Below are 12,493 nucleotides of genomic sequence, written 5' to 3'. Positions count from 1 at the left end.
GGTCTTGCGACCGACTAATCTAAGAGGGATCAATCCCACCGTCCACTAGCAGGGGCCCCATTTAAAGCCAGAACAAAATTCTATATGGACTGACCCACACAAGGATTAATAGCACCTAACAAAATTCAAACTGACGAAGTTTAATCTTAATGTCGTTTTCTTAAACTTTGATCACATTTTCTTTCCTTTTATGTTATTTTAGTTACTACAAGCAAACTCTCATATTTTACTTTAAAACCTATACATACACTTAATCACTTAATAGTTTTAGACAACATAAAGTTCCCGCAAAAACAATAATAATAAATACCCAAAATTAAAAAAACTTTACCACATTATCAATATAAAAGTGATATCCATATCCATCATATCAACCATTACACTTTTATTATTATTATTATTATCAAGCCTAATTTTATAATGAAGACATCAATTCCAAGTCCATGACCTAAAGTGACAGAGTCAACCAACTACCACTCCTTACCCAAATCAGGTAGCGGGCCCACATAACGTTAACCCTTTTTCTCTATCTCGCGCCCTACTATATAAACTCTCGTCATATCCTACTGGTCCACCCTTTTTCCCTCTCTCGTCCTCAACTCCACACTGTCTTCGTCTTCGTCCTCTCTCCGCAAATCCCGTTCCTTCTTCTTCTCCGGTCAATGCAGGTACTCCTCTCTCCCCTTCACGCATCCATCTATCTCCGTGTCTGTTTTGCCGCCATGTGTTGGCGCGATTGTTATTCTTTTTCTTGAACCCTAGTTTTCTTGGATTCGATTCTAGTTTTGCGAGTTTTCTATACTTTTTTGGTTGATGTTTCTTATCTTATTGATCATGGTAGCTTTGGATTTCGAAACGTTTTATTTTCACGTTGTTTCAGTTGAATAGCATTGCCGTTCCGTGTTTTCCAGGGTTTGAAATTCTAACTCTTGAAACTTCAATGCTGTATCTGATTTATCACTAATGTGCGTTTTATTCGTTGATGCAATTCGACTTTTATGTGGATGTTGTTTACTCTTAACGACGTGATGTTGTGGTTTATCTGTTTATCCCAATTTTATTGTATATTTAAAGTATAATCCATGTGTTTTTATGGTTTCTGAGCTTCCTTCAATGGCGTGTTTTTTTAAGTGAAATTAGTTTGAGTTAGGGTTGTTGAAATTTTCTAGGGCTTTGATAATGTGTAGTATTCGCTGTCTCTTTTTGACTTATTGATTGTGATTTGTGTTGTTATTATCTTATTGACTTATTGCATATACGTTTCAAGTAACTTACCTATTCATACTTGTTTACTGTTTAATGTTTAATGGATTGTCTTCAGGATATCCCTTAGTGCATGAGTTGCTAAGAGAATATTCGCGCTGATTCAATTAACGTTGAATTATGGCGCCAAAGACTAAATTTGGTTCCAGCGCAGCTAGCCAAGATGAGTTGGCTGTCCAGGGGGCTTTCTCAAATGAACAACAGGGAAATTTGAGAAATGTCGATTCGGATAGGTCCGCAAGATTTTGTGATGGTAATGACAGTCGGATGTCTGTTTCTGATACTAGTATGTTGCAGGGAAATTCTACATCTTCACGAGATTCGGATTCGTTTGCCCAGTATTTAAAGTTGGATCCAATAACCACAGGAGGTCCAAAGTTTACTAGTTTAAATGACTTAAAACGGGCTCTGAGGATTTCTCATGGAAACACCCTTGAAGATTGTGCTTATCGAACTGGTAATCCGAAGTCTCGCATTCCAGCGGATCCGGAGGAACTGAAACGATTCAATGCACGTCTACAGGAGGCTTCTGCCAGGGCTAGGTAATTTGTGGAACTTTATGCAATACCTTATATTCTGTCATCAAATCATACCGCCTTTACCCTACTTCTCATTTAATGTAATTCCTAATCAATTAGCGCGTTATTGAGAGCTTACATTTTCAGCATATGTAATGTAATTGAATGACTACTATTTTAGTAAACTTTTCTCAGTTTTTTGGAATAAAGGCGGCGTTTGAGTCGCCAAGAATTTTCTCATTTATTGTCAGTTTGTCACCTGTGTAATGATTCTGTTATAAAGGTTTCACTCTTTTATTTTTTCAGTGATGGATCAAAGAGGTTGGATGAATCTGTACACAAATTGAACAAATATTGGGAGGCCTTAAACTCAAAGAAGCAATTTCAGAGCGAGGTGTTACCAAATGAAAGGATGAGTGGGTCCCAATTATCTAACATGGGAAGTCAGACTCATCAGAGCACTACAGAGCTTGCAAATCAAAAACCAGAGGATATGCCTAAGAAAATCCTTCCCAACATGCACATCGGTACATCAGCTGCTGAGATACAGGTTAGTAGCTAGCTAGCCTTTTAAAATTATTGTTGCATTTCCTTTATTAAAGCTGTAGGTTTATGCCATGTTAATTGCCAGTTATAGAATTCCAATAATATTGAACAATAAATAAAATTATAGTGCTTTGAAATAACTTGGATAAGGAAGAGCATGATATTGATGACACATCCTCTCTTGAATCTGGTGCAACTATATTGGATTTCTGTTACATGTGCTTCTCTGAAGATTTAGAAGCTATAGCCCCACACTAAATCATCTGAATGGGATATTGAAAGATTTCAAGTTGCAGCTTGCAACTGTATGTGTTATTTTAATTTTAATACACTTAAATTTTAATTGTTGGGCCAAGTTGGATATCCATCATATGTTGTTATTTTTAATCTTACTTCCAGTGCCATTAAATTTGCGAGGTATCTGGAGGAACTATTATTTTTGGATTACCGATGTAACTCATTGAACCACAATGTAGAGAGTCATAGATAACTAATTATTGATTTGATTTTACTCTCTTAAATACTGAACATGCTATGTTCCTTTGTTTTCTGAGTAGCAACGTATTTTTTCGACCTTGTTAATACTTTATTTTTTAAAAATATATAATCTATATTTACTTTATATCTTTTGATGATGAATACTAGGCGGAAGGGCTAAACAATAGCTTTGGCAGACAGCCTTTGACAATTGGAAAGGATAAAGACAACATCAAGGATGTTGGTAAGGTTTGTGATGGTGTTCAAGAGAAGATTCAAAGGTTACCTGTAAGTGGAGAAACATGGGATAGAAAAATGAAAAGAAAATATTCCATGGGCACTGCCTCAGCCAGATCCACTGATGGGGAAGGAGAGCCGAAAAGAGTTATGTATCTAAAGCAAGCTAATGAGTCTGGTCTGCAGTCTTGTGATGCCATAGGTTTGAGGTAAACACAAGTTTATGAGTTGCTTTGATTTCTGATTTTTTCTATAAATGGCCAAGTCTTAAAGTTTGAGAAGTGAACTAACAGCCATAAAAATGAATTGCAATTTGGAAAACATGTTGGTGTGTAAAAAATCAATTATTCATACTTAATTTAGGAATGTTGTGTTTGAGCATCTTTAGGTTCCTTTATAAAAAATATCCTTATTGGGTAGTGTTAAGAATTCATGTGGTGAAAAGATTGTTGGCTGACACGCAGTTCTATTTCAGCTACTGTTGTGATGTGATATGTGTACATTAGTTAACATCAATCTTTAGTTTGTTACCAATCAATTTGTCACTTAAACTACTCGACTGAGTATTCGTGAGCATTTTTTTGGACAAAACTTTGGTGCATTTCTCGTAAGTGCTTTTTGCGTTGTTCTTAACTTAAAATACACTTTTTGTCATTATAACAAATTTTGAGAAAAATTATGTATTTGAAAATATTATAAATTAATTATTTCAAGTTAAAACAACACAGAGCACAGAAAGAAATGCACACAAGATTTGTTCTTTTTTTATTCTAGGGCTATATCTGAAATGATATTTGTGAAGAGTCCCACTTGGAATGAGATATGGCCTAAACATATGTTTATAAGAGGGGCAAGACAATTCTCACCTTACAAGCATGTTTTGTAAGAACGAGTCTCCCGAAAGTTTAGTGTTTAACTGTTTACCTACCTTGTGATGATAGTAACAATTCTATACCTTCCACACGTTTATGATTTACTAGTTAGAGGTGATGCTAAGTGAGGCTATTATGATCGCAAAAGATTCACTTGGCTATAATTGCCAGTAATAGCAAGCTTCTTAGCTTCCCTGCCCGCTAGTTCAGCTTCACATGTATGCCAAGTATGAGCAAGAAAAGGTGTTTAAGGATTCAATGGATGGAACAAATAGGGAATGGGGTGTACTTAAAAGAAACAAGTACTTATCTGCTCGGTTGTATTTATGAAGCATCTATGAAGTGCCTAACAAGCTTTATTTCTTTTATAAAACCCTATTAATATAATTTTATGAGTAATCTTATTTTCTCTTTTTTAGATTTGATGACCATGGCAAAAATTATACCGGTGGTATTTATCCACATACAAAAGTCAAAGCTTCAAGGGCACCTCAAACTGATAACTTGATAGTTGGAAACTCGTCTTCTGAAACACTTGATGCCCGGGAGCAACCTTCAAATGTGAACCAGCCTCATTCATTGGTTGGGGCAATCAATCATAAGCGTCCTTTTCCTGTAGAATCGTCTATGTCCGGTTTAGCCCAATGGGCTGGGCAGAGGCCTCAAAAAAGTTCTCGCACTCGAAGAGCAAATGGGGTATCGCCGCCGGTCTTCAATTGTGATGAAATGCCTGTGCCATTTGAAGGCTGTTTCCCTTCTAGCGGTACTATAATGAATTCTACTACAACTAGTGGACCACTTACATCCAAGGATGCTATCAACAACATGCAATGCACTAGGAATAAAAATGACGACAATTCAATCCAGACCAGAATATCTGAAAGTTTAGAATTTGGCGCCAGGGAAAATGGTGAAAATAAATTAAAAGAGAAAGAATTGGACAGAAACAAAGGTGATGGAAGAGCCATAAATGATTCCTGTATTACAGGTTCCTACATGTCAATGACAAAAAAGGAACTAAAGCTGAACAGAGAAGAGACTGGAGATGGTCTGCGTAGGCAGTGTAGTGGCAACAATGGCTTTTCAGTTTTGAAGAATGACATCTCATCAACAGAAGAGAAGTCTGAGATTTTATCCTTGACAAAGCGAACTCGAAATACGAAACCTTCTTCTCTAAAGAATGCAAGGTATAGTTTCTCTCACTTATTGCTCTCTTTTTCCTCCTGATAATGGCTAAATAGGGATTTCTTCCACTAGACTAAGTTTATGTTTTTCCAGTAGATCAAGGCGACCTCGTATGAAGAAGCCACACAATAGTAAAGCTATTGCTCATCTTGGGCATCCATCAATTAGTAGTTCCCCGGAAATTGCAGGTACGTCTATCCATTTGAGTAACTACTCATTGCATTAAAAGAGAAGAATTGTTTATCATATGATACTTATTTAATAAGATACTCTATAGTAACAAGATGATATAAGATGTTTTCTCATATTCAAACAATAATGTTGTACAAAATCCAAAATGACAGGTAGATCAGGTGATGACTGTGAGGAACTATTATTTGCGGCCAACTTTGCTAGCAATGCCAGCCGTATGTTACTAAACCTTGTTATTTTTGAGTTGGGTGTGTGTGTGTTTAAATGTATGCAGAAATTTTATATGCATATTGGTCCTTGGCAGATACTGGTTGTTCTAGTTTATTCTGGAAGCAAATGGAACCTAATTTTGCTCCTGTCAACTTGGAAGTCATAGACCACTTGAAGCAGCAGGTGTGTGTTCTGACAATTTGTGTTTGTAAAATTTAAGTGACTCTTAATTGAATTGTTGCTTACCCCCCTTTTGTTATTCTTTGATCCAGGTTAAAACAATAGAGGATGATCAAAGATATTTATCTCAAATGCTTTGCCTTCAAAGTGATGCCCCGGTAATGCCTAAAGCTTAAATCTTATATTTGCAATTATTTCAAGTTCGACACCTTTTCACTAATAATGGATATTCTACTTCAAATAAGTGAAATAACAATTTTAGTTAGCTTTTTCTTCATTTGAGGTGCATGTGTGTTACAAATACCATATGAGTAGAAGACTCTACAAATATATTTTTCCAATCCAACCGTCAAATTAACTGTTCTTATTGAGTAGGGGATTCAAATGAATGTATAAAAGCTTTTTTAAAATACAAGTAAATGTTGACTTGCAGATTATATAGCTACAAATTTTAATTTCTATGAAACTTCGTTGCTTGATAACTAATATGATAATAATCAACAATTATATTTGTGAAATTTAATGTTTTTAAGGACTTATTAAGTGGAGTAATTCTACTCAAAGTTAATGTATATATATTACTTTGATTTAATCTTTTAAATATTATTACTGTTTATTTTAATTTGTAGTAGTTTTTTATTTTAAATATTTTCATATTTTATTATACTTCTAATCCTCTTTTTTGTATTAGAGATAAAAGTAAATTAGATTTTTTTTTTTTTTAATTCTGTTCTTCTGGTTTCTAATGCAATCTTTACCTTGTAATAATAGAATTTGAACAAGAGGAACATGTTATGGTAAGAGGTAGGGGTAATTAATTTATCATATGTACCAACTCATTAAATAATAGACTAATGTACTATACCTTATCATATTTATCTATCTTATCCGGCCATCCAAACAATAGATTTAGATTAATACGCTAGTGCTTCAACCTTTTGTATAAGTAAAACATAGTGTGTGCATCAACAAAACTGATTTAATATGAATAACCACTAGAATATAAAACTGGGGCACAGCTCTCAAATTGCTATAACACTGTAGCATCCAGAGTAAAATTTTTAATCAGTTATTGGTCTTTTTCTAACACATTACTTTCATCCAAATTCTCAGGATGTGGTTGTGCTTACGAACAACCTTTTTTCGCAATATCCACTTGAAGGAGAAAGAGGCAGAAACATTTTAAATCAATCTGATTCAAAAGAGCTATCTTCAATGGTTGACATGGTTAATCAACCTCACGATGGCAGCTTTCTGTCCAGTCAAATGGATTTAGAATACAAACTACCACCATTGTACCAGAGAGTATTGACAGCTTTGATCATTGATGATCAAATTGAAGAAACTGTTGAAGATGAAAACATATCTTTTCTGCATGAAAGAGATGACCCTCCTGTTGGATTCTACACTGACACAGTTTCCTGTAATGGGAATGCTACCTCTACATGTGACGAAATGTCTATGGAAGATAAACTCTTAATGGAGCTAAAGACTGTCGGCATATTCCCAGAACCAGTGGTAAGCTTCCAATTTGTAGATATGTGAAAATTCTGTAGTTTATATATATGGGATTTTTTCTGTATAATTTAATTATCTTGCCTCTTTGTCCCCCCCCCCTTTTTTTTTTGCTTTATTGTTTATCTTGTTTACCCACATTGTGCATACATGTAACTAGACTTGTAGAAATAGCAACAATTCATTCAGCTCTAGTTGACAACTTCAGCATTTTGACTACCAGTCCTTGACATGGGTTTGTTTTTATCTCAACTTCTATAATATACCTCCTTCATTCTTCAACAGAAAATTAAAATAGAGCAATATATTGTTTGCCCACATAATCTATGGTTAGGCTGGAAACAACTTTTAGATGATAGGATGTGTTATGATGTTTGGTTTAAGAGAGAGAGAGAGAGAGGGGAGGGGGGTTGAGAAGGTGTGTTATAGAATATAGAGTATTTGGATTAAGGAAAGGGCGAGTGTCCTAGATGTGCTCTTTGTTTAACAGTAGACATTTTAACTACCCATTTCCACCAAGTTGTGGCAGTGGGTGTAAATCCACCCATGGTGTCACCAAGGGTGCTAAGTGGTGGTGGTGGAAGACTATGGCAATGGAAGAGGGTGTCTAGTGGTGATAGTGGTGGAAGACTATGGCAATGGAAGAGGGTGTCTAGTGATGATAGTGGTGGTAGAGGATGCGTAGTAGCGGCAGAGAGTGCCAAGAAGTGGTTTTAGTGAAGGGCGTTACGCGATATTGCATGTGCTATGTGGCAGCAGAGATTGTTGGGCACTTGGGTAATGGAATGGAAGGTGCCCAGTGTGTTGGGACTTGGGAGGATATATGAGTGTTCTTTTCAATTAAGTTCCTGGATTCCTAACCCAGTTACAGTGGAGATGCTGATAGGCTCCAGTGGTGGTGGTGGGTGTTTGACGGTGATAGTGATGATAAAAGGTGCAAGGTGGTAGCAGTGGTACCATGGTAGAGATAAATATGGCAAAAATGATGGTTGCGGGAAACGGTAGTGTGTTGGGTGGCAACAGGGATGGAAAGTGTCCGAGGGTGATGGTGGTAGAGGGTTTTATATGGAAATGGTGAGGTTGTTGGAGTGTAATTTAAGGTTTTAAACATAATTGAGGGCATTTCAGACTTTTAGTCTGTACACACATTATAATTTCCTTCCTTCCAAATCCTCCCAATATTGGACGAACCCAGACTTTAGAGGGGAAGCACTTAACATTTCCCTCCTCCCTTTTCATCCTTAAACAGAACATGTTTTTTTAATTAATATGCCTCTCCGATCTTTTATGATGACTGGTGCTCGACTCCTTGGCCAGAATATTATCTTTTTATGTTAATATGCATGCAGACTTGCATTATGTTTGATGAGTTTATTGAGTATTGAATATGATTTTTCGGTTCATTTTTCTATCTATGCTTCTGTTACTAACTGTTCTCCATATGATTGTCTTGTAAAAGCCTGAGCTTGCTGATGGAGGTTGTGAAGCTATTGATCAAGAAATTACTCAATTGCAAAAGGGAAGCTGCCAGCAGGTTTTGATTCTTATCTGAAGTAAACTGTCTGTTTTGTTTTAAGTTATTCTTGGTTTTATTATTTACAAAACTGTCTGTATTTGACCAATTTTTTAGCTCATCAAAAAGAAAGAAGGATTTATGAAACTTATTCAAGCAGTAGAAGATGGCAGGGAATTGGAACAGCGGTATAATATTTGACAATATATAGTTTATCTTGTTTCATTAGTTTTTTTGTTGTTGACAAGTCCACATGCTGACCATCGTTAATTGCTAATATGTATTGTTAATATGCAGAGCCCTTGAGCAAGTTGCTATGGACAAACTTGTTGAGTTGGCATATAAGAAGAAGCTGGTAATATGCCTACTTATTTTTTGTGCTTATTCCCTGTTGTTTGCTGAATTAGTTTTAGAATGCAGATGTGGCAATTGAATTCAGCTATTTGACATATTATCTGAAACATGTTATTTGTTTGATTGAAAGGTGTTGCAGTTCAAAATATTTTTTAAAGATTAAACCGTCAAATTAATTTCTGATTCTATAGAACACTCTGAAATAAGTCTTCGAGATTATGATTATTTCAAAAAGGTCCACGACTCTATCAAATTTCACTCATTAATTTTTCGATACTAGTACTAAATTGATAGTAAATGGTTAAATATAGTGACCAAATTGATAGTAGGTGGTCTTTGTAATATAAAGACTTTATTGATAGTAAGTGCTTATATATAGGTTCCAACTTGACATGTTAATAGAGTCATGGGTCTTTTTAAATTATTCAGTGCCATGGACCAGTATGAGGGTGTTCTACAGAGTTGAGGACTAATTGGGAAGTTACACATTTTTTATCCTCGAATTTATATTCTTTGCTCTTTCTCTCCTTTTCAACTTCCCTTTAGATGTATGACTTCTGTTCTAGACCAATCTTTTAAGAATTATGCTGTGACAGATTTGGTCATGAGATAGTTTAGTTAAACTGATTTGCATTTGAAAAATGACCCTTTTTAATTATTATAGGCCACTCGGGGAACTATTGCAGCAAAATATGGAATTTCTAAGGCCTCAAGGCCAGTTGCTTTGGCTTTCATGAAGAGGACTCTTGCTAGATGCCGGGCATTTGAGGAAACCAGGAAAAGTTGCTTTTTGGATCCCCTGTTTAAAGATGTCCTATTTGCAACTCCTGCTCTTGACAACTATACTGTTTCAACTGTTGCTGATAACCGACCACTTGCTCAAAACACTATGCAAGATTTTGCACCACCAGGTTTTCTGTTTTCATCATGTTTTATTTGTTTTTGATGAATTTTCTTTGATACTCAAATAACGTGAGTGAGATGTCATGTTTATCAATTTATTTCTCTTCCTAAAGCATTCAAATTTTGGTTCATCTTTATATCTTTTCCTGCCTTCTAAAATATTATTTCTTTAGGGGGATAGATCCTTTTTATTTCTTATTGGTTATTTATTGGGCCTTGGTTTTTGCAGGTTCATTTCCTTCCAGGGAGCTAAATGTCTTGGGAAATTCAAACCATCCATCCAACTTGGACTTTGCCAGGACTAGACAAATACTGAACGGAGGGAAGAAAGCTAAAGTGCTACCTGATGGTGTTGGTGTTAGCACTTATTTGAGAGGGAAGAAAGGAGAAGTGCCACTTGATAATGTTGGTGCTAGTGATTCTTTGGGAGGGAAGAAAGGAAAAGTTCTACTTGATGATGTTGGTGCTAGTGCTTCTCTGGGAGGGAAGAAAGGAGAAGTGCTACTTGACGGTGTTGGTGCTAGTGCTTCTTTGGGAGAGAAAAAAGGAGAAGTGCTACTTGACGGTGTTGGTGCTAGTGCTTCTTTGGGAGAGAAAAAAGGAGAAGTGCTACTTGACGGTGTTGGTGCGAGTGCTTCTTTGGGAGGAAAGAAAGGAGAAGTGCTATTTGACGATGATGGTGTTGATGCTAGCGCTTCTTTGGGAGGGAATAAAGGAGAAGTGCTACTTGCTAGTGCTTCTTTGGGAGGGAAGAAGGGAGAAGTACTACTTGAGGATGTTGGTGCTAGTGCAACTCTTGGTAATTCGTTCTTGGGTGGAACAAAGGGAAAGAGGAGTAAAAGAGGGACGAACAAGGACACTTCTACGAGAAATTATGTTAAAAGAGGCGGTCGTTCTTCTGCAAGTAACACAAGGAATGGGCGTAAACCAAAAGCAAAGGGCAAACCGAAGACAGATCAACTCTCTACTTCTGCAGAAGGGTCACTTCACAAGTTGGTGGAAAATACTAACTCTAAGCATCAATTGGCTTGTGGCTCTGATCAACTGGTTTCCAGTGATAACAATAATGTTGGCTCTGTACCTCATGGTTCTAGAACTATCGATTTTGCCTTTGAAACTGAGGATCCCTTGGATTTAACAAACATGCCTGAACTAGACTCCATAGAAGTTGGTGCAGATAAAGACCTGGATTCTTGGTTAAACATTGATGTGGATCCCTTAGAAGATGATGATGATGCGGTGGGCCTAGACATACCGATGGACGATCTGTTCACGGTTCTGTGAAGACGAATGCCAGGATATTATGTATTCCTATCATTATTTGGTGTTTATAAACCGCACCGTGTCGGTTGAATTCTGCTCATTCAATTCATTACTCTCCAGTAGAGTCTTAGTTATGATCATTATTATTTTTGTATATACTTGGCAGTCAGTATCTACATTACAGTACCAAATATAGAAGCCCAACATAGAGTTAAAGAAATACAGAAAAGAAGAAAAAGGTAGTTCTCAATTGTTCATATGAGAATAGAGCTCCATTGGTTGTAACTGTTACATACATTACAAATAATTTATAAATGTGTTGTTATTTTCTCTCATGGCTTGTAAATTATATCATCCTAATTACGACATTACGAAGTCAATCTGTGCTATTCACTGTGCTCAAGAATTGGAAATCATAAAGCCATCGTAGGAAGCCAACCGTATGTGTTCTATCTGAGAACTCGTGCACTAATCTTTAGGAGAAATGATAAAGGGTGATAGTAAAACTGAAAATAGGATAGAAGTTGGAAATCACCACCATGTAAGGGGAAGGATTTAATTTGCCACCTCCAAGTTGAACGAACAAATTTGAGAGGTGGCAACAACGAAATTTTCGGTAAATTTTTTAAAATTTTCAGCATGAATTTGTTCATTTTTTTTATATGACTTGGAAATTTTCGGTAAATTTTTTAAAACTTTCGGCATGAATTTGTTCAATTTTTTTTTACGACTTGAAAATTTCCGTTAAAATTTGAAAAGTGTTCTATTTTATTGAAAATTTTCAAATTTTCGATAGTGTAATTTTTTTAATAAAAATTGAATTCTCGTATTTTTTTAAAAATTCAATATTTATTTCCAGAAATTTAGAAAAAATCCAATATTTTCTTGAAATTTTTTATAAACACGAAAAATAATTTTAATTTTTTTAAGGATATAAAAGTAATAACACCTATTATTGGGGGTGTCAGATTTAATTTTTGGGATGACATGTTAAATCTTCTCTAAGCCTTTAGTTTTTTTACCCTCTAATGAAAAAGAAAACAAATTGAAAACAAAGATATGATATTTTCAAAGTTCGAACTTTCCTAGTCTGAGTATTCAAACCCGTACACATGGTTTAAGGGTCCGTTTGGTTGAGAGTAGATGGGGAGCAAAATTTCTCATAGACTCACTTTTTGCTCTCCTCCAAATTTGAGAGATTTGGAGGAGAGGGAAAATTCATTAATCATAATTTTATTATTTTCCCTATTTTAACCTCAATTATT

At 35.7% G+C, this 12,493-nt stretch overlaps 1 protein-coding gene across 2 annotated transcripts; it reads left to right on the top strand.

Annotated features, from left to right (window-relative positions):
* The first annotated feature begins 509 nt into the window (after window positions 1-509).
* LOC131610114 (uncharacterized) lies at window positions 510-11,900 on the top strand. 2 transcript variants are annotated; one of them, XM_058881985.1, is made up of 15 exons: window positions 510-668; window positions 1,322-1,805; window positions 2,088-2,331; window positions 2,973-3,250; window positions 4,333-5,100; window positions 5,192-5,286; window positions 5,443-5,505; window positions 5,595-5,683; window positions 5,773-5,838; window positions 6,794-7,198; window positions 8,655-8,729; window positions 8,826-8,896; window positions 9,006-9,063; window positions 9,727-9,973; window positions 10,195-11,900. In XM_058881985.1, the coding sequence occupies exons 2-15, from the start codon at window positions 1,384-1,386 to the stop codon at window positions 11,247-11,249; spliced, it is 3,936 nt and encodes a 1,311-aa protein (XP_058737968.1). In that variant the 5' UTR covers window positions 510-668; window positions 1,322-1,383; the 3' UTR covers window positions 11,250-11,900. The 2 variants fall into 2 exon arrangements, with proteins under 2 accessions (XP_058737968.1, XP_058737969.1); XM_058881986.1 differs by having other exon boundaries at window positions 511-668; window positions 5,195-5,286.
* Window positions 11,901-12,493: the final 593 nt, after the last annotated feature.

The sequence above is a fragment of the Vicia villosa genome, linkage group LG6, assembly GCF_029867415.1.
Source record: "Vicia villosa cultivar HV-30 ecotype Madison, WI linkage group LG6, Vvil1.0, whole genome shotgun sequence".
Classification (NCBI taxonomy): domain Eukaryota; kingdom Viridiplantae; phylum Streptophyta; class Magnoliopsida; order Fabales; family Fabaceae; genus Vicia; species Vicia villosa.
Note: the sequence above shows the minus strand (reverse complement) of the source record. Positions and strands in the feature narration are given on the sequence as shown.